Source organism: Rhinopithecus bieti, unplaced genomic scaffold, assembly GCF_001698545.2.
Source record: "Rhinopithecus bieti isolate Rb0 unplaced genomic scaffold, ASM169854v2 scaffold_51227, whole genome shotgun sequence".
NCBI classification, from domain to species: domain Eukaryota; kingdom Metazoa; phylum Chordata; class Mammalia; order Primates; family Cercopithecidae; genus Rhinopithecus; species Rhinopithecus bieti.
In genome coordinates, this window is record NW_016820844.1 from 303,493 (window position 1) to 325,065 (window position 21,573).

The following is a 21,573-nucleotide window of genomic DNA, read 5'->3' on the forward strand; positions in this document are numbered from 1 at the left end:
TTACAGTGCAGGAACAGGTTCTGAATCCCATTTGGGAGTTTCTTCTTTCGAAAACAAGGTGCTTTTCTTTTGTTCAGTGAGTAAGTTGTCCAGGAAACGAGGGGCCAGGTGCCCATGCAGGGAGGTGGAAAGGGTATGAGGTTCAGACTCACCCTTCACCTGCGCGTGCCCCTTTGCGTGCCTTGACAGGGTCTGTAGCGCTGAAAGATTTTCTGGAGAATTTTGAAAGTCAGATTTCAGCACCAGCAAAAGGAAGGAACATGCAAGTGATTATTCAAATGAGAATGCAAATTATTCAGAGATGTTTTTGTCTTACCTGGCGCCCTAGGCGGAGGCTGGGGGAGTCTGAGGGCCTCTCAGGTGCCATGTCCAAGCAGTGGGAGCCAGTGCGGATAAGAAGAGCTGATTCTGAGGATCCTAAAGCCTGCGTTACACTTAGCACATGCCAGGGGTCTGTGTCCCCTGGAAAGAAAGGAGAGGATGGGGCTAGGTAGATGGGGGCTGGGAGAGGATGGGGCTATGTTGAGCTGGGGCTAGGTGGAGGCTTAGGAGACAGGTTTTGATATCATGCTCACCATTAACAAACAGCACTTGGCTAGCCCCAGGGGTCTGGCCACCGTAGTAGGAGTTTGTCTGAGCCACAGCCTGGGCTACTGACAAGGCTGAGAGCCCGAACACCTTCTCACATAGGTCTAGCTGGGAGGGCAGTGCAGGGAGTTGGGAGAAAGGACATCTGGGATTCTCACAGGTGACATCTGTGTAGGGAGATACCTGTAAGTGTGGGTATACAGCCAGCCCACTACTCTCCTTTAATAATCATTTTCAGAGCTTTCCTCAGTGATGACCAGAACATCTGTAATACTCCCTTCAAGGAGCTCACAGTCCTGGCAGAAAGACTCACACAGTCCCCCAACAGTGACAGCCCAGAGTGATCAGGGCTATGAAGGAAAAAGGCCAGACGGCAGGGATCCCAGAGGAAACATGATGGGCTCAGGGAAAGCATCCTGCAAAGGATAAGACCTTGAGAAATGAGTAGGACTGAGCCAAACAAAGATAGAGAGAGAAGGCATAATAAATAGAGGAAATAGCATGTGCAAAGGTCTGGAATGCTCAGAGCTCAAATTGCATTATGTCTCCCCTGCTTAAAATCCATAGCTCACTGTGCTTTCAGGGTAAAGCTAACCCATAACATCAGATTAATTCATCCCTTCCCTCCCTATTTGTTGACCACCTACCATGTGCTCAGATAAATGTTGTACACTATTGGACACACGGTGGCAATCAAGACAGCTCCAGGTTCTGCTGTCACAGGACTCAATCCAGGGGGGAAGACAGGCAATAAAAAATGTATGATGACAGGCTGTGTAAAATGCTAAAGAGAACACAGAGCTATCGAAGTCGGAGGTGGGAAGGCTGACTTATCTTGAGGGATCATGGCTTCCTGAGGGAGGGCATCCTGTTGAGACTTGAAGATGAATAATCTAAGCAAAGTAAACAGCATGTACATAGATGTTAAGGTGTTAGGAAGACTAATGTATTAAGAGGGTTAAAATATGTAAAGCCTTATAATAATAACAATAGCAAGGGTTTATGGAATACTTACTGTAGACCTGCATTATTCTTAGAATGTTACAAATATTACCTCTTTTAGTTCTTGAAACAACCCTGTGAGAGAAGTACTGTTTGTATTCCCACTTTATAGATGTGGAAACAGGCATAGAGAAGTAAGTCACTTGCTCAAGTTTGCCCAAGATCACGAGTAGAAAATGGAGCTGGAATTTGAACATTTAATTTTACCATATGTAGTATTTGGGAGATGCTTATACTAAAAAAAAATCTGTTGTATATCTGAAATTCAAATTTAACTGGGCATCCTGTATTGTATCTGGCAACCTTACCCTGGGGTCTTTGAGGAGCTGTGGTTTTGAGTAGAGGAGAGACAAGGTTATATTTACAAGGATCTCTGTGGATGCTATGAGAAAGCTGGATTGTAGAGATGAAGTGAAAACCATGAGACCAGAGTGGAGGCTGGGAAGGGATCCAGGCAAGAAAGGATGGAGGTTCCTAGCAGGACAGCAGAGGTAGGCGTAGAAAGCAGACGGGATGGACTACAGAGTTGTCCATGCAGAGTGAGGAGGACTCAGTAATTGACAGGCTAGCTAGAAAATGGGAAGGAAGCAACTAAAACAAGGCTCAAGTTTCTAGTCTGGTGGCTGGGGAAAGGGGGGCATCCCTGGAATGGGGACACAGAGAAAGAACAGGCTGAAGGGAAGATCACTCAAGTGGAGACCTCGGTGTGTGCGTGAAGGCATGTGAGGGCCAAGCACATGCGCACACTAGCATGGCTTCTACCTTCTCCAGCCCAACATCTACAGGTTACCCAATGCCTGAGAGCCGGGTCGAAATGAGTCCAGACCACCTGTAAGATGACTTCTCTGGGCACAGTAAAAACGTTGTTTGAGGGGACAAAGTTAGGGTTAGGCCAGTCACTTACAGAAGCCGAACTCGGTACATGTCTGGTACAACCACTGCCGGTCACCCACACCGGACAGTTGAGGTTCTGTGCTCCTCAGTTGTGCCACTGTCTCTGCTCGGGAAAAGCTTAAACACTTCTGGCCCAGGCTGTGCAAGACAATCTAGGGAACAATGTACATACATTAAGACATAAATTCCTCCTCTCTTCCCAGCAAGCCAGGGCCCAAAGGCGTATGTCCCCAGAGGTCAAAAGCCAGAAACAGAAGGATGAGTTCCTGAGTTCTCCTGGGAGTCAGTGCACAGTGGGTGGACGCCTGGGTCCTTGGGCTCACCTGCACCGCCCGACGAAGACCGCAGTAGGGCGTGGAGTGGGTGCGGTTGCCCCCGCCCCGGAGAAGTCCGCAGAGCTGTCGCACGCTTAGCGGCGCTCCCGCCTGCCCATCATACTGCACTGCACCTCCCACCAGTGCCTGCAGCGCCCCCAGCAGCTCTGCCTGGTTTTCAGCGCTGCCCAGGATACCACACGCGCTCAGCTCAGTACGCAACGCTGCTTGAGCCGCTCCACCCAAGCGCAGCCGCCGCTCCACTTCCGCGAAGGCGGCGGACACCGCCGCCCGGCACTGTGGGAAGCAAGAGGCGATGTCCGCCAATACTTAGGCTGGGCCTCGGCTTTCCCTTCCCAGGACCTGCCTCCTCCTTGGGTTCCCCACTTTCCTGCAACGAGACTCAGAGGGTGCAGACCCAGCTCTTGGCCCAGTCCCCGGCCCCAAGCCCCGCCCCAGACCTTGGACCCGCAGCCCTCCTCCTCGGGTGGTCCCTGCAGGCCCCGCCCTCCGATGTGGCCCGCCCCACCTTGAGCCTCACCTCCGGATAGGATCGTCCCTGCCAAACCCCGCCCTCTCTGGGGAGCGCTTCTTTTCTTGGTGCCCCGCCTCTTCGTCAGCTCACGCCTTCTTCCAAAACCTGCCTATTCTCCCGATCTCCGACCTTCCTTAGACCTCGCCACGTTGCAGGTTTCACCCTTCTGTGGCCTTCTGTTCCCTGGCATCCGAGGCCTCTTTTCCCTCCCAGTCCCCCTCGGACTAGGCCCCACCTCCTACCTCCAGGGACCCGCCGATCGCCGTGCTCATTAGGCTTCTGGATACCACCTGTGGTCGGACCGCAGAAGAAGGTATCGGAAGTGTCAAGGGTCTCTGTCCACTGGGACCCCCCCCCCACCCTCCGCACCTGCTGCCCTCCATCCTTACGTCATTATACTCGGAGAAATCCAGCACGGCCCGCACCGGGGCGGAGGAGGCAACGGACGCGAAAATGAGATGGGGGAACTAAGGAAGGAGAAGCCGTCAGCCTGCGGGCTGAGGGACTGGAATCGCATATCTTCCTGCCTCTGTGTCACTCCCTCGCTGTGTGATCTCGGGCTTTTGTGAGAACAGCTTGTGCAAAATTCTTGGGGGGGCGGGAGGAAGGTAGTGGTGGGAGGGTATTTCTATTATCTGAGACTGGGGCCCTGGAGTCCGAGTTCCCTCCCCCCAGCCCACCCGCAGGAGTCGCAGGACCTTCAGCCGGGCCCAGGCGGCCAAGGAGCCGGCATAGGAGCCTCCGAAGCAAATCCAGGGGCTGGAGGAGGAGACGTTAAAGAGGCGGGAAAGTGCCAGGCGGGCAGAGACCACATCAGCCAGCCTAGGGTCAGAGGGGGGACTCGGTCGGTCCTCATCGCTGAGAATCCCTGAAGATTTCCCCATTCTGGGGGAAACCCGGATCCAGATACATGAATGGGTGAATCTGGCCAGAAGCCAGGGCTGTTTTCTCATGATGTGTTTTCAAGGGTTCTCAAAGCCACATACACTTCCCAGAACGTGTGTGCCTAGGCCAAGGGAGACCCTGTCCTCGTCCACTTTCTAGAAAGCCTCCACCCTCTTTCCCTTCTCGTTTTAGGTAAGAGAGGAAAAATTTCCAAGTCAGTTTAGATGAAAACCTGATAAATGTAGGGAAGGGTTGAGGGCACTCAAGGAGGGTTACTCAGAGGAGAAGGAGGGATCCTAACCTAATGAGTTACAAGGTATTGGGAGAGGGAACAGACACAAAGAGAAATGGAAAGTGAAGTTTGGCTATGTCTAACATCCTCTTTCTCCTCCCAAAAGCTTTCTTTCTTCCCTAACATTTCTGAAATGGCCTGCAGTTGGTGCCATCCTGCTGTAGTTAGAAAACCGTGCCGGGCGCGGTGGCTCAAGCCTGTAATCCCAGCACTTTGGGAGGCCGAGACGGGCGGATCACGAGGTCAGGAGATTGAGACCATCCTGGCTAACACGGTGAAACCCCGTCTCTACTAAAAAATACAAAAAACTAGCCGGGCGAGGTGGCGGGCGCCTGTAGTCCCAGCTACTCGGCAGGCTGAGGCAGGAGAATGGCGTAAACCCGGGAGGTGGAGCTTGCAGTGAGCTGAGATCCGGCCACTGCACTCCAGCCTGGGCGACAGAGCGAAAATCCGTCTCAAAAAAAAAAAAAAAAAAAAAAAAAAAAAAAAAAAAAAAAAAAAAAAAAACAGAAAACCATTTAGCTTGTAGAAAAGATTAAGATGCAGAGAGAGACAGAGATAGAGACAAAGAGGCACATATGTAGATACAGAGACGGAGAAAATGAGACAGACAGGCAAAGAGACTGTTACAGACAGAAACAGACAGAGACACCAATGAGGAAAGAAAAAGCTAAGTGCTGTAAGAATAAAGCAGATGAAAGAAACAAAAAGCAGGTGAAGTAAAGTTGGGGGAAAAGTGGTGGGAGTTGTTAATAGGAGTGAGATGCACTGAAGGAGGCTAGGGTGGGAGCCATACAAATATCTGGGGGAAGGTCACACCATGCAGAGGGATGAGTTCAAAGGCTCAAGGCAGGAATGTGCCTGTAAGTCTGGAGGACAGTGAGGACCTCAGTGTAGCTGGAGCCCAGTGAATGTGAGAGAGTGGAGGTCAGAGTTAACTAGAGGCCAAAACCCATTGGACCCCATGGCCACTGTAAAAGCTTTGACCTTACTCCGAGCAATGCAGAAGACGTCTGAGGGACTTAAGCCAGGGAGGATCACGACCTGGTTTATGCTCTAACAGAATTACTCTGATTTTCACCTGGAAGTCAAGGGCAGAGCAGGGAAAATGGTGAAAATGGTGAGAATGCTGTGGCTGTAATCCAGGTAAGAAATGCTGGTGGTCTGCACAGTGATACAGTGGCTTACTTCAGACAGAGACACAGAAACAGAAAGAATACAGGATAAGAGAAAGACAGATAGGGAGAGACAGAGACCCAGAAATGGAAAGAGAAAAAACAAGACATTATGAAAGACAGAAGAAAATAGAGGGAACCAGAGACTCAGAGGTTGACTTCAGACAGTGGAGGAGAGAGACACAGATGCAGAGATGCCAAAGCACAGACATTCCTGTCCTTTGACCATAAATACTTTCCCTTCCTCCACTCACGCATGGCGGCTGGACAAGAAGCGGAGCTGGGCCATTTCCAGGCCTCCAGCAGGTATACTCAGGCCATAAAATCTGTGTTCCAGGCTTATCACCAAGGCACCCCAGGCTGGGGCCAGGGCTGCGGGATGGCCTGTGAAGAGTGTATGGGTGGGGGGGTGTGAGATGCAAGTTGAGTTTAAGTCCTTGCACCCCTCAGGTCTCAGCATTGCAATATGCAGCTCCCCTTCCTGGTCCCCACCAGCATCCCAACTCCTTCTTTCCCCCAACCTTGCCTCTTACCTCTCATCACTGAGCCAGGCCCAAGGCTGCCCTCACCCCCCAGATGCAGGAATATGGGTCCATCCTCGCCAACCCAATGTTGGTCATTCACCCAGTAACGCTAAGAGGCGGGATGGGGAAGAAGAAATGGCATTGTGAGTGAGAGTCCTGACTTATTCTCGATTCCTCGTTTGTTCCAGTCTCTCTCCCTAATGGATCTTTCCTTATGTACTTAACCGTATCTGAAATGAGCTTGTTTATTTACTTGCTCACTTTTCTCCCGTTCATCTCATCTAGAATGCAAAATCTACAAAAGCAAATTTTGGCCTGCTTTTCACTCTTATATCCCCAGAACTGAGGGAGTGGCTCTCACATTGAAGGAACTTGCTATTTCTTGAAGTAATAATTGTAGAATAAAACATAAATGCAGATGGATTTAGGAATAAGATCCAAGTGGAATGATCTTTGGAGACTAAATACAGAGGAAGCACTGAAAAATGGTGAATTTGTTCCTTCTTTTGGTAGATATCTTTGAGTGCCTGTTGTGAGCTAGGTCTGAGTCCAAAGCTGGTTCAAATTTCTGCTACCTACTGAGACCTGGTTGTAGGTTTTGTGTCCAGTCTGGACAGGAAGAAGTGGGTAGGGAGGAGCAGTGAGAGAATGAATGTGAATGACAGAGAGAAAGAAATGGTGAAAGGCAAGATCTGAGAGACAAAAAGAGTGGGACCCCGGGGAGAGGGGAGCATAAGGCCAAATCTAAAAAACAGGGAAGGAAAAGGGATACAGACAGAAGGCATAGATTCAAGCAGAGGGATGGGGAGAACTGAGATGTGGAGAGGGAAAAAAGTGCAGACTGAGGAAGAGATGAGGGAGACTGAGGAGAGGGCAGGATGGGCAGTGGACTCCCCTTCTCCTGGCCTCACCTGCAGGAAGGATCACCTGTCAGACATGTTGAAGGGGTCCAGCAGTTGCTCCAGCCACCCCACTTTTGGGAGGGCCGCAGCACCTGGCCCCAGGCTCAGGCCCAGGCCTTGGGCAGAGCTCTCCTGAAACTGCTGAATGTGCTCACCCAGGCGCCTAAGAAGGGAGGCTGTGGGACATGGAGGGGAGGAAATCAGGCTGGGCCCCTTAGGATGCCCTGCTTGACCCTCAGCCTCCTCTTACCTGGAGCCGAGAGTCCCCAGAGGGAAACCAAGAGCAGAGGGCCCAGCCACTGGGCAAGCCAGGCAGTCATGGTGTTCGGGACTCTGGTCTCCCCCAGGAGGACCTTTATCTTATCCTCAGCAGCCAGGCTTTAAATCCATCACCTTTCAGCAGAGGCTCAGGTTTCTTTCCTTTCCTGGCAGGTCAAGCGTCTGTAGGAACTGCTGAAGCGGGGCAGGGACGCTAGAGTCTGTACCCAGAGGCTGCTGATGTGGCATCGGAACTCCCAGTTCCTTCTCTCTGGGCCTCTCGGTCTGTTCTTCCCTCAGCTCTCAGTAGCCCTCACTGTCTCAGTCTCCTTCTCTCCACCCTTCAGTCTACCCTTTCTTTATCTCAGATTCCTCCTTTGCATGCCTTACTGTCCTTCAATGTCTGTCTCTCCCACCTCAGCACCTCTTCTGGAACCCCAGTTGCCCACTTATTCTCTTTTTTTTCCGCCCCTCAGCATATCTTCAGTACCCTTCAGTTGTTCCCACACTCAGTCTCTCTCTCTCTTTGTCCTCAGCACCCCCATCTCTTTTTCAGTCTTTCTCTCCATCCTCCAGTCTCTCTGTCCCCCAATCTCACCTTGTCTGTTTTCCAGCCCCCTCACTTTCTGCTCCTCTTCACTGCCCCGAACCTCTCTGACCCACAATCTCACACTGTTCATAGATTTCTTATAGTTCTTTGAACATACCAGGCTTTCTTCTGCCTTAGGGTTCTTATTCTTGTTGTTCCCTGTGGATTTTGATTTCCCCATATATCCACATGACTTGCTCCCTCACTTCAATCAGATCTTTATTCAAAGGTCATTCATTCAGAAAGGTCTTCCATGGTCATCTTTTTAAAAATTGCCAAACCTATGGTCCTCTTCTATTCCTTTTCAAACTTTATTCCTAATTCTTTTCCCTTTCCCTTCCTTCCCTTCTCCTTCCTTACCTTCATCCCTCCCTCCTCCTCCCTCCCTCCCTCCCTCCCTCTCTATCCTCTCTCTCTTTCTTTCTTTCTTTCTTCTTCTTTCTTTCTTTCTTTCTTCTTTCTTTCTCTCTTCCTTCCTTCTCCTCCCTCCCTCCCCCCCCTCTTTTCCTCCTCTTTCTTTCTTTCTTTCTTTCTTTCTTCTTCTTTCTTCTTTCTTTCTTTCTTTCTTTCTTTTCTTTCTTCTTCTTCTTTCTTCTTCTTTCTCTTCATGTACTGTCTTTTATTGAGAGTCTAGCTCTTTTGCCCAGGCTAGAGTGCCAGTGTGTGGATCTTGGCTACTGCAAACTCTGTCTCCCGAGTTCAAGCGATTCTCCGTGCCTCAGCCTCCCGAGTAGCTGGGACTACAGGCGACCACCATTACGCCTGGCAATTTTTTTTTTTTTTTTTGTATTTTTTAGTAGAAACGGGGTTTCACCATGTTAGCAAGACTGGTCTCTATCTCCTGACCTCATGATCCACCCACCTCGGCCTCCCAAAGTGCTGGGATTACAGGTGTGAGCCACCGTGCCCGGCCCCTAATTCTTTTTCAAAGGACTTGTCAGTATGAGAAATGTTGTACATTTAAAAAATTATTCCCATAAATTTAAAAAATATATCCAGAATCTGATGACTTCTCACTACCTTCAGTGCTACCTCTGCTGAGCCACCATCATCTCTCTCTTGGGATATCACGGAAGCCTTTTAGCTGGTCTACCTGTTTCTGCCTCATGATTTATTCTACACTCAGCAGACAGAGAGATATAATTAAATATTAGCTCAGTCATTCACAATCATTCACTCCCTGGTTCAGAACACTTCCCTGGTGCCTCATCTTACTCAAAGTAAATCTAAAGTTTTGAAAACAGTTTTTAAAACTCTGTATGACCTGGCCCCCTGTTATATATACTGTCATGATTTCATCTCCTACCCCTCCTGGGTTCACTGCTCCAGCTGCATTGGGCTATTTTATATTTCACAAGACACACTCCTTCCTTAGAATTTTTGCTCTCATTGGATGCTTTTCCTCCAAATATCTGCAAGTCTTATTTATCACTTCCTGTAGTTCTCCATTCATATATTGTATCTTACCAAATAGGTTTTACCTGATCACCCTTATAAAATGGCACAACCCCTGACACCCTTCCCCTGATCCTTCTGTTGTCACTCCCTGATGGTGATGATATTTTATTGCATTTCTCTTCCAAACCATTCCCCAGGAAGTAAGCTTATTGTGGGAAGAAATTTTGTCTGTTTTGTTCACTGGTGTACTCATAACATCTAAACTGCTTCAAGGCACTTGATAGGTTCTCAACGAATATGCAATGAGCAAAAGGCTATATGGATAAATTGATTAATTAATGAATTAGTTTTCTGCTCAGGAAAGAATTCCCTAAGAATGTGACCTAAGAGCTGAGGCAAGGGAGTGAGTGGGGAGGAAGGAAGGCAGGGAAAAAAATATCTGAGGCAAGAATGAGGAGCTGTGGGGAGCATGAAGTTATCTGGAGTCAGAGGGTTTCTGGCCCAAGCAAAAGCAGGTGCAAAGACTCTGAGTCACAAACCTGCTTGGCACCTCCAAGGAACATCAACAGTTAGTGGGCTGGAAAGTCAATGAAGGAATTTGAATTAGATGAGAAGAGAGAAGTAATCAGAGATTCAACCCTGCTGGCAAGCCATAGAAAGGGCTTTGGTTTTTATTTAAAGACTTATATATGGCCAGGTGCAGTTGCTCACGCTTGTAATCCCAGCACTTTGGAAGGCCGAGGCAGGCGGATCACAAGGTCATGAGTTCGAGACCAGCCTGGTTGATATGGTGAAACCCTGTCTCTAGTAAAATTACAAACATTAGCGGGGCCTGGTGGTGGGGGCGCCTGTAATCCCATCTACTCAGGAGGCTGAGGCAGGAGAATCGCTTGAACCTGGGAGGCGGAGCTTGCAGTGAGCTGAGATCAGGCCGCTGCACTCCAGCCTGGGCAACAGAGCTAGACTCCATCTCAAAAAAAAAAAAAAAAAAAGACTGATATGTTGCCATAAGGGTCCCTTTAACAAATTAATACATAAGTAAATTTAAAGTTGGGTGTGGTGGTGCATGTCTGTATTCTCAGCTACTTGGGAGGCTGGGGTGGGAGGGCTGGGAGTTCAAAGCTGCAGTGCACTGTGATCGAGCCTGTGAATAGCCACTGCACTTCATATTGGGCAACACAGTAAGAACCCATCTTTTAAAAAATGTATTAGTAAATTTCTAAATTTATTTTTTGATAAATACCAATTTACGTAGTTATTTTAATTGCTAGACTGGAAAGACAGGGATCTTTATCCCAACTCAACAATAAGACAAATAGCACAATTGGAAAGTGAAAAGGGGTTTGAATAGGTATTTCTCCAAAGAAAATATACCAGTGGCCAATAAGCACATGACAAGATGCTCAACATCATTAGTCATTATTAAAATGCAATTTTTTTTTTTTTTTTTGAGACAGAGTCTCACTCTGTCGCCCAGGCTGAAATGCAGTGGTGTGATCTTGGCTCACTACAACCTCCACCTCCTAGATTCAAGTGATTCTCCTGCCTCAGGCTCCCGAGCAGCTGGAATTACAGGTGCACACCACCACGCCTGGCTATTTTGCATTTTTAGTAGAGACGGGGTTTCACCATTTGGCCAGGCTGGTCTCGAACTCCTGAACTCAAGAGATCTACCCACCTCAGGCTCCCAAAGTACTGGGATTACAGGCGCGAGCCACTGCACCCAGCCACTAAAACGCAAGTGAAAACTATGAGATAATCCTTCATACTGACAAAAAATGGCTCTGATACAGATAGGCAATACAAGCATTGGAAATGTAAAAGGAAACAGCCACTGTAGAAGACTCTTGAACTCATTTTTTTTTAAATCACTTTTGTTAGGTATAATTTACATACCATAAAACTCACCTGTTTTTAAGTGTACAATTTAATGTTTTTTAGTAGATTTACAGATTTGTGCAACTATTAGCAGAGTCCAGTTTTAGAACATTTTCAGTAACCCCCAAAAAGTCTTTTCATGCCTATTTGCAGTGAATTCCCATTTCTATCCTTGGCCTCAGACAATCGTTAATTTATTTTCTCTATGTATTTATTTGCCTTTTTTAAACATTCCATATAAAAGGAATTCTACGATATATGCTTTTTTATGTCTGGTTTCTTTCACTTAGCATAATGTTTTTGAGGTTCATCCATGTTGTAGCAGGTATCAGCATTTCATTTCCTTTTATGGCTGAATAATATTCTCTTTTATGGATATACTGTATTTGAGTTATCTGTTAATCAGTTAATGAGCATTTGGGTTATTTCCTCTTTTTGCTATTGTGACTAATGCCACTATGAACATTTGTGCACTAGTCTTTTTGTTGAGATATATTTTCATTTCTATTCGGTAGATACCTAGATGTGGAATTACCAGAGCATATATTAAAATAAAATTTAGCTTTTAAAGAAATTGAACTGAACTGTTTTCCAAAGTGGCTGTACCATTTGTTCATGTAATTTCTTAGACTCCAGAAACCTGAACCAAACAGGTAGAAAGCCCCCAATTTCAAACATGAACACGCTGGAAAAGTGAGAACTGAAAGACGGCAGGAAAAATCATTGAATAGAGAGGACCAGAGGCTGCCAGATTATCCCTTCAGGCATGAAACTGAATCTTTTTATTGTGGGAAGAGGTGCCTGCTGCCTGAAGTTCAGCACGTCAGACCCCTGGCGAGCATAGACATGATATCCTTCAGGAGGGTCAGAAATTTCCGTAGATTCCCCAGTCAGAAGCTCCAGGTTTGAAAACGTCTGCATCCTTTATCTACTCCATGAGTAGGATTTAAAACCAAAGTTTGTTTGTTTTAATCAAAATAGATTATTCTTTTATTGAGGCAGGGGTGGAAGGTGGGAAGGGACTTCTTTCCGGTCTAAGATTATCTACAAGAGGAATGTTGATGAAGTTAATGTTTTCAAAGCAAAGACCAGTCAGTGGAATGATTGGTAGCTTAGTTGGGCTCGAGTGTGGTCCTAGCACCCACAAAATTGTGGGTTTGCTTCCAGTACCTGTACCTTCTCTGTGGTTTTTGTTCCTCTGAACTGTTCTTACCAGAAGTCATCTCAATTTGAGCAGTAAAATGGGATAAATTATGATGCTCTAGGAAGCTTTAAATCCATCCCCTAGATTGCTTTGCCTTTTTAAACCATTCGCAGCCCAACAGATTCGTGATCATCCGCAGGCAGAACTACTAGCGCTCTCACTCATTTCAATCCCCCGTGCCCCATCCAGCACGCTTTCATGAACGTCTATTAACCGTTATAAACTATTTTTGAAATCCACCTGATAACTAAGGACATCTTTTGATTTGTGTGAACGACTTTCCATGTGATCTTGATTTCCTCTCAGTCCTTCACTCTGTCTCAAGCGTCTGGAGTTCCTGGCCCTACACAGAGAAAGGAGACCCATCTGTTTAAAGTGACACTGTCCAAAATGTATTTCCCATATCTTCCCTCCACCCTTGCCTTTTCCTTTGGGAGTTTAACTTTTTTCAGAGATCTCCTGCCCTCTCCTTGGGGACACTTTCTTAGTTACTCCCTTTTGCTTTGAAGCCATTGCCTTCTTCTTCTCCAGAACCTCAGGCACTAGTGGAAGGAATTTGAATTCAATAAACTCCTAATTATCTTGCAATTTCTGGTCTGCATCTTTCTCGGTCCTACAAGTGACCTGAAAAGGAATCAAGACTCCCCAAAATGAACCTTGAAACTCTCATGATGTCTCTGCTATGTTAGCTTCTGTCTGGGAGAGACTGTGAGGTCGAGACAGGTCTAGGTGTGCAGGTGGTAATGACGGGTACTGGGGCCATGCAATGAATGCCCAGTGAGGATAGAAGAGGTCTTTAAATGCCTTTCTGTTCTGGGTCAGTCATGTTTTTTTTCAGGTCTATGCTATATATATGAAAATTTCCTTTTTGATGAATTTTGAAAATTCATTATTGATTAATCTGGTTTTAAAATTTAAAAATATAGTTGACTCGCCAGGCATGGTGGCTCACGCCTGTGATCCCAGCACTTTGGGAGGCCTAGGTGGGTAGATCACGAGGTTAAGAGATCGAGACCATTCTGGCCAACATGGTGAAACTACTAAAATACTACTAAAATACATGTCTCTACTAAAAATACAAAAATTAGCTGGGCGTGGTGGTATGCACCTGTAGTCCCAGCTACTCAGGAGGCTGAGGCGGAATTGCTTGAACCCAGGAGGCGGAGGTTGCAGTGAGCCGAGATCATGCCACTGCACTCCAGCCTGGCGACAGAGTGAGACTCCATCTCAAAAAAAGTTATATATATAAATATATATATATATACACATAATATATAAATATTATATTTTATATATATGTGTGTGTGTATATATATATGTGTGTGTGTATATATATATATAGTCCCAAATTAACTGACATGCATTACTGTCCTTTTTCTTCTAAAATGTCTAGCTAGAAGTGAGCTCCATTTTCTTGCTTCTAACTGAAACTTTTTTTCATGGCAAGGCAGACGCTTACAAAGGTGCTCAGAAGTAAGACCTTTTTTTCCCCCACAAATTAGAAATGATTTGGGATGTTATGAAAAGCCTTTTCACATGAACACTGTATATGTGCCGGGTCCAACCTGCAGACCCTGACCGAAGGTCGGATGAAAACATGCACTCAGACACAGATATCCAGTGAAAGAGTGGGCTAGGGGACCGGGCGTTCACAGAAGGAGTTGTTGCAGTCTGCTTGCACACACCAAGGAGGGTGTTCTAAACAGTATGCAGCCACGGCCCTGACAAGCTAGCCCTGCAGGCATTTATTCAGTACAGATTTAATGGCAAAGGCTTTGAGTCAACACACCTGTGGATAATTAATATGGTCACCCTCCCCAAAGAGAGCAGTCCTGCCGGTGACTAAAGGCCAGGGTCAGAGGCCTAAGTAAACTAACTTTTCTAGATCAGTTTCTTTACATCCCCTTGTTATTTGCTTTTTACTGTTAGCTCAAGGTAAGAGGATCAGGCTGCCTTCAGCCATAAGCCTTTCCTAAAGCTTTTACAAAACCTCCCAGCGTTCCAAGAAGGTTTGTGTTTTTCCTGTAATTTTCTCTTACAACTTCTCCCACCACCCTGACCGAAATCCTACATATATGTGGTTCATATAGCAAGTTTCCTTTACCCTGTTAATGCACATGCTTAATGTATTTCCTAGTGTTACTCGGAGTTTAGTTACATCTGTCCCACTCTCTCCACTGATTACAAAGGCACAAATTCAAACATGTTTCAATTCTGACTTCCAAAGGCAATAAAGCGATGACTTTCATATGCCTTGGCTACTTATTAACCAAGTGCCATGGTGAAATTATTGAAACACTCAATAATACCTATCCTTTAGGAGTATGGGTACCACAAAGTAGTGGGACATGATAGATGGTGGAGATCTACTCTTTTCAGAGAATGAGGTCCAGTGGTCTACTGCAGCAGTTATCAAACTAGGGTAATTTTACCCTTGGGAACACAAGAGGACCTAATTTTAAAAAGTGCAAGATCCGGCCGGGCATGGTGGCTCATGCTTGTAATCCCAGTACTTTGGGAGGCCAAGACAGGTGGATCACAAGGCCAGGAGTTCGAGATCAGCCTGACGAACACAGTGAAACCCCGTCTCTATGAAACACACACACACACACAATTAGCTGGGCATGGTAGCACATGCCTGTAATCCCAGCTACTCAAGGAGCTGAGGCAGGAGAATTGCTTGAACCCGGGAGGCAGAGGTTGCATAAGCCAAGATCGTACCACTGTGCTATCATCAACCACCATATAGATTTTTTCTAAAATTGATCTGTCTGAGAACACTCCTGATATCAAGGTGTGCATTTTCTCAATGGCCTTTCTTATATTAAAAAACAAAACAAATAACAACAAAAACAAAACAAACAAACAAACAAACAAACCCATGTTTCTCTCACTCTTCTCAATATGACCAAGGTTCTTTAGCTCAAAGTGCGAAACACTCTGGGCTTCAACACAGGCACCATTGGAAAGACCTGGGTGGGAAGAGTCTTTCCCTGGTAATTGAATTGTTCTAATTGCTATGTAACTATCCTTTAGCAAGTCAGGAAGTTTCCAAATATTTGATTTAAGCAAATTAAGGGAGAATCTAGTCAAGTTCTCAACTAGAATAGAGTGTAAAATGTAATTATTTATTGTAGGTTACTATGTGATTTTTGGTAAATAACTTAGTGTTAAATAATTCTGAGACATTTGTGTAACAAAACCTGATCTATTTTCACTTATTTGTATACTAAAATACATTTTCTCAGTAGTTTTAAGTTGGGCATAAAACTGATGTTGAAATGACTTATCATGGCAATGTGTACATTTATCAATAATCACATGAACTAATTATAAAAGCCCAATTGTGTCATTTAGATAAATATCCAATTAGTTTCACCTTTATACTTACTGATTAGTTTCCAAATTCATATTTTTATTGTTATGCTTGATTGTATATAAGTAATAATTTTAGTGATAATTCAACTCAGAGGAACTCATAAAAATGAAAGCCGGCCGGGCACAGTGGCTCATGCTTGTAATCCCAACACTTTGGGAGGCTGAGGCGGGTGGATCACGAGGTCAGAAGTTTGAGACCAACCTGACCAACATAGTGAAACCCCGTCTCCATTAAAAATACAAAAATTAGTCGGGCATGGTAGCGCACACCTGTAATCCTAACTACTCAGGAGGCTGAGGCAGGAGAATCGCTTGAACCCGGGAGGCAGAGGTTGCAGTGAGCTGAGATCATGTCATTGCACTCCAGCCTGGATGACAGAGCCAGACTCTGTCAAAAAAAAAAAAAGAAAGAAAGAAAGAAAGAAAGCCTGTGCCATCCCCCAAATTGATTGTAATGTACATATGTATTTTTGTTGTTGTTGCAAGTAAGTAGGCTATGGAAAACTTAAAATAATTTTAAGCATAACATTATTACATTATTCAAAATTTATAATCTTCAACGTATTCAAGAATTATGCAACACTTTAATTTTTTAAAATGTCAATAATTATAATACAAAGAAAAGCATCTGCTTAATCTTAAGATACATATTACTTTATCAAAAATGTGTGTGGGGATGTACATAGTTTTAAAAAATTGTGGAGGACGGTGGGTAACAATATTTTGAAGCCTAAGGGCCCAGCTTGGCTAACCACTATGCTCTGTTAAATCTTCAGTTTTTATCTTGTGTCTATTGGAAACAGCCTCCAAATCCAAAGAGGCCCACTCAGTCCAGATATTACAACATGGCCTCCCTCAAATTCTTGAAGTTTTCCTAGATACTCAGCAGGGTCATGGAGGCTAACGTTATCCTCTTTGTCCTCAAAATAGAAATCCAAGAAACCTGAAAGTGACCTGAAAATTTAGAGCCCTCGCTCGTGGATGCCATTGTCACTCCAGAAATGGTCTGAATTCCTCTTTCCACTCGAAATTTATTTGCTGGCCAGCAAACTAGAGTTGGACTCCAAACTAGACCTGAGCCACACTCTTAATTCCTGGGAAATTGTCCAGGAAAATGAGCTGCCTGTTCAGGATCTTTGCGAGGACTCTAGGGCGCAGACTTGTCTATTTCAACACATGCATACCTGAACCAACTCAACCTGTTTGCATCGCCAGTGTGTTCCCTGTCTGAAAAGAACTGGGTGCTGAGCTTGTTGAACTTGAGAACCCTTAGGCTGCCCGAGGCGCAGCGAATGTGTACCAGGAACAGTACTTCCTGCGCCCGGACGGGAAGAGGCGCGGAAGCCTAGCTGAGTGGAAGTCCTTAGTCTTCCAATAGCCATAGTGGCGGGAGTTGGGAAGGAAAAGGTACGCACAAAGTCCTTTGTCGGAGAAGACCTCCGAACTGTTATTAAAGGACAGCTTTCTGCACCATCTTCCCATTCCACCACCAATGAAGAGGTAAATTGATTTCCGTTGAAAATATTTTTTGGAGGGGGGAAGACGTTGAGACTCCTAAAGACGTTTGCCTGATGCCTAGAGGATCCTCGTGCTCCACTTTGAAGAATTGAAGTCTTGATAATCAGCAGAAATGACCTCTGCACACCTTTTCCCCATTCATTAAACTATCGAGCAGCCTACCATTCTGTGCGGGCACCCGAGGTACCAGGAGAATGAAGAACAAGATAGCACAAAGAGTAACACAAGCAGTTAATTATAATAACGTGTAGCGGAGCAACAGACATAACCACCTGGCATTTTGAGGGGGCCACAGAGAAGGAGTACCTCCCCAGTCCTTAAGAACTCGCGAGGCATATCTGCCGGAGATTTTCTTCCTTCCAGTATGGAGCGGATTCCTCATGCCGCTAACCAAATCCACCAGCCATTCCGCAGGGTGAGTCAATTTCATAATCAAACCATTTGGACGGAAAACTCAGAACGACCAACTTCTGCTTCTAGATCGTTCCCTGGGTCTCTGGACCCTTCCCAGGATCAGAAGGAAGGAAGCCCCTCTCGTGAATGGTTCTCTGTAGTATTTTCTCCGGGCAGAATAGGTGAGTTTGAGAAAATATCATTTCCCACGGGAGAGGCGAAGTTCCTTTCTGCTGGAGGTGGAGTTTTTGGTCTTGTCCTTGTTTTCGTTTTCCTTCTTCCCTGCGGGAGTACGGGAAGGGAAAATGTAAAACACCAACAGAAGTTTGAAGAAACAATATTACATAGTCGCAATTAAAATTATTTTAAAAGACATCTCTTTGAGGAGAGGAAAAGAATTTCCTTTAGTTTTAAAGAAACACAAGAACAACAAACTTTTTGCTCTCGTAAAATTAAGAAAAAAAAGATTGTTTCTGGGATGGCTGGTTAGTTCAGTTGGTTAGAGCGTGATACTAATAACGCTAAAGTCGCGGGTTAGATCCCCGTACAGGCCGGAAGGATTGTCACCTTTTCAATTTTGCGGCAGTCACTTCACATCCAGCTACACGTTGAAAATAACAACCTCTTCAACTTAAAGTCGGAATTAAATGTTGATGTCATTTCTTCTTCAGCAGTGACACCTACCCGTTTGATTCTTGCCCTCCTCTAAACGGGCTTGGGAAAGAAAAAAATCTTATGAAACAAGAGACCTGACACCCTAAGACATTTTAGTGAAGAAAATGAGGGTGTTAGAGAGGGGGTAGCACTGGGCTTGTATGTGTGTCTGATGCCCGCTGTCCATCTGAACTCCATGTTTTTTCGGTCCCTTTCTCAGGATCCAGCCTATCGCGTCTGCTTGTGGCTGTCACATGCTTCCTCCACCTGATGGTCTCCTCAACCCTTACGCTATCTTTTCAACACTGTTGAAATTGATATTTTGTATTAAGATAACCACAATGGGAAACCATGCATACTTATTTTGCTTTCTTTTTTTTCATATTAAATTCTCAGTCGGTTCTCATCAGAATTTTTGTCTTTGAGGACAGAATTTTTTCTTTTTTCTTCTAGATAGCCAAGTCTCAGAATGGCTCTGAAGACAGAGTAGGCATTCGGTAAATATTTGTGGAGTGACAGTTGAAGACTCGCCATTAGAGTGTGTTTTCAAACATTGGGATTTTGTTTGCCTAGTCTGACTGATAAACATATGTAAAGGAGCAAAAGCCTGCCAAGGTCTACATTTACAGCAAAACAATGTGGTTGTAAAGACCGTTTCATTTTATAGAATACACAGAATTACAGATGTGAAAATAAATGGTAAAATAATCCCAGCAAGAAACGAAACTTAGACATTTCGGATTTGACAAAGGGGCATTTTCAAAGGATGATGAAACCACCGCTCAATACTTTAAAAAGACAAAATCAAAGCTCATTCAAGGGAGAGGTATACTGTAAACCACAGTCCCTGAAAACAGAACAGATTGCTGATCTTTTTTCATTAGGTTGTTATAATCTACGGGAGCATGGTTACTTGTCAGAGACTGCCATTGTTTGGTCGGCACTCAGAGGTACGTTTATTGGAGTGAGTCCATCCCTGATCAGCTAACTTTCAGAAGCCAGGAGCAGACACTGATTAGTTTTCAAAAGTGTGCTCACAGAAGTGATTGTTACTGACAGATTGTACTGATTGAAAACCGGTTCTGGGCCGGGCGCCCGTGGCTCACGGCTATAATCCCAGCACTTTGGGAGGCTGAGACGGGCAGATCACCTGAGGTCAGGAGTTGAAGACCAGCCTGACCAACATGGAGAAACCCCATCTCAACTAAAAATACAAAATTAGCTGGGCATGGTGACGCATGCCTGTAATCCCAGCTACTCCAGAGGCTGAGGCAGGAGAATCGCTTGAACCCGGGAAACGGAGGTTATGGTGAGCCGAGATCACGCCACTGCACTCCAACCTGGGCAACAAGAGTAAAACTCCGTCTCAAAACAAACAAACAAACAAACCCCAACCATGCTCCCTTCCCTTTTGTTGGGAGCAAGCGCCCCAAAATCTGGCCATAAACTGGCCCCAAAACTAGCCATAAACAAAATCTCTGTAGCACTGTGACATGTTCATAATGGCCCTAATGCCCAAGCTGGAAGGTTGTGGGTTTATGGGAATGAAGGCAAGGAACACCTGGCCCGCCCAGGGCGGAAAGCCACTTAAAGGCATTCTTAAGCCACAAACAATAGCATGAGCGATCTGTGCCTTAAGGGCATGTTAAGTAGCACAACCTATTCCTTTACTTTGGCCCATCCCTTCGTTTCCCATAAGGGATACTTTTAGTTAATTTCATATCTATAGAAACAATGCTAATGACTGGTTTGCTGTTAATAAATATGTGGGTAAATCTCTGTTCGGGGCTCTCAGCTCTGAAGGCTGTGAGACCCCTGATTTCCCACTTCACACCTCTATATTTCTGTGTGTGTGTCTTTAATTCCTCTAGTGCCCCTGGGTTAGGGTCTCCCCGACCAAGCTGGTCTCCGCACCTTTACCCATGCTGTTCTTCAGGTGACCTTGTAGTGTTCTTCCACTCTTTCTTTAAGCTGAGCATCATGACTTTGGGACGTTAGCAAATATGACAAAGAAGTTTTTATTTTTTATTTTTTATTTTGTTTTGAGACGAAGTCTCGCTCTGTCGCTAGGCTGGAGTGCAGTGGCGCTATCTGGGCTCACTGCAAGTTCTGCCTCCTGGGTTCACGTCATTCTCCTGCCTCAGCCTCCCGAGTAGCTGGGACTACAGGGGCCCGCCACCACGCCTGGCTAATTTTTTGTATTTTTAGTAGAGGCGGGGTTTCACCGTGTTAGCCAGGATAGTCTGTTCTCCTGACCCCGTGATCCGGCCTCCTCGGCCTCCCAAAGTGCTGGGATTACAGGCGTGAGCCACCGCGCATGGCCTCGACAAAGAAGATTCTTGAGTAAGCCCTTTGCTCTTTCTGCTTGCTTTTTTTTTTTTTTTTTTGTTTTTAAATAGACTTTATTTTTTAGAGCAGTTTTAGGTTCACAGCAAAATTGGATGAAAGAGTACAGGGAGAGTTTTCATATATATTCTGCCTAATCCTCCTCCTCAACCTCCCCACTATCAACAAGCCACACTGGAGTGGCACATTTGTACATATGAATCTGCATAGACACATCATTATCCCCCAAAATCCATAGTTTACATTAGGGTTCACTCTTAGAGTTGTACATTCTATGGGTTTGGAAAAATATATAATGCAATATGGAGATTGATTGATTATTGTGCCCCAGCTGGGACACAAACTGTCTGGTCAATCCCAACTTATCAGCTATGAACTAGTGAGCTAAATAGATCTGAATTTTTTTTTAAGCTATTGAGGTGGTTTATTAAAAAGTATATTTGTAGCAATAGATAACTGATATGTACACTAAAATATCATTCATTCTACATCAGCAAAGTTAGCTTTTTTGCTACTATTCTAATAATAAGAGAAACACATCAAGGTCTTTGTGGGCATGATTTCCTATGTTTGGAATGACTTTACCTAGATATCCCCATGGCTAATTCATTTTCTTTCTTGATAGTTTTGCTCAAATATAACATTTACTCCATTTAGAAATTGAAAATAAAAACTCAACCCTAATGTCCATCCTTGATTAACTTTTCTCTTTAGCATTTGTCATCACATCATGTATTTTATATACACTGTCTTTTTTTTTTTTTTTTTTTTTTTTTTTTGAGATGGAGTCTCACTGTTGCCCAGGCTGGAGTGCATTGGCAGGATCTTGGCTCACTGCAACCTGTG

At 45.1% G+C, this 21,573-nt stretch overlaps 1 protein-coding gene across 1 annotated transcript; it reads right to left on the minus strand.

Annotated features, from left to right (window-relative positions):
• Positions 1–7,431, minus strand: PRSS16 (serine protease 16). Its single transcript, XM_017859978.1, is given in 13 exon segments — positions 1–200; positions 203–212; positions 317–462; positions 576–755; positions 2,495–2,636; positions 2,808–3,095; positions 3,576–3,623; positions 3,723–3,800; positions 4,032–4,155; positions 5,940–6,069; positions 6,219–6,318; positions 7,121–7,287; positions 7,362–7,431. Coding segments are annotated over 13 exon segments (1,683 nt in total).
• Between the last annotated feature and the right edge of the window lie 14,142 nt (positions 7,432–21,573).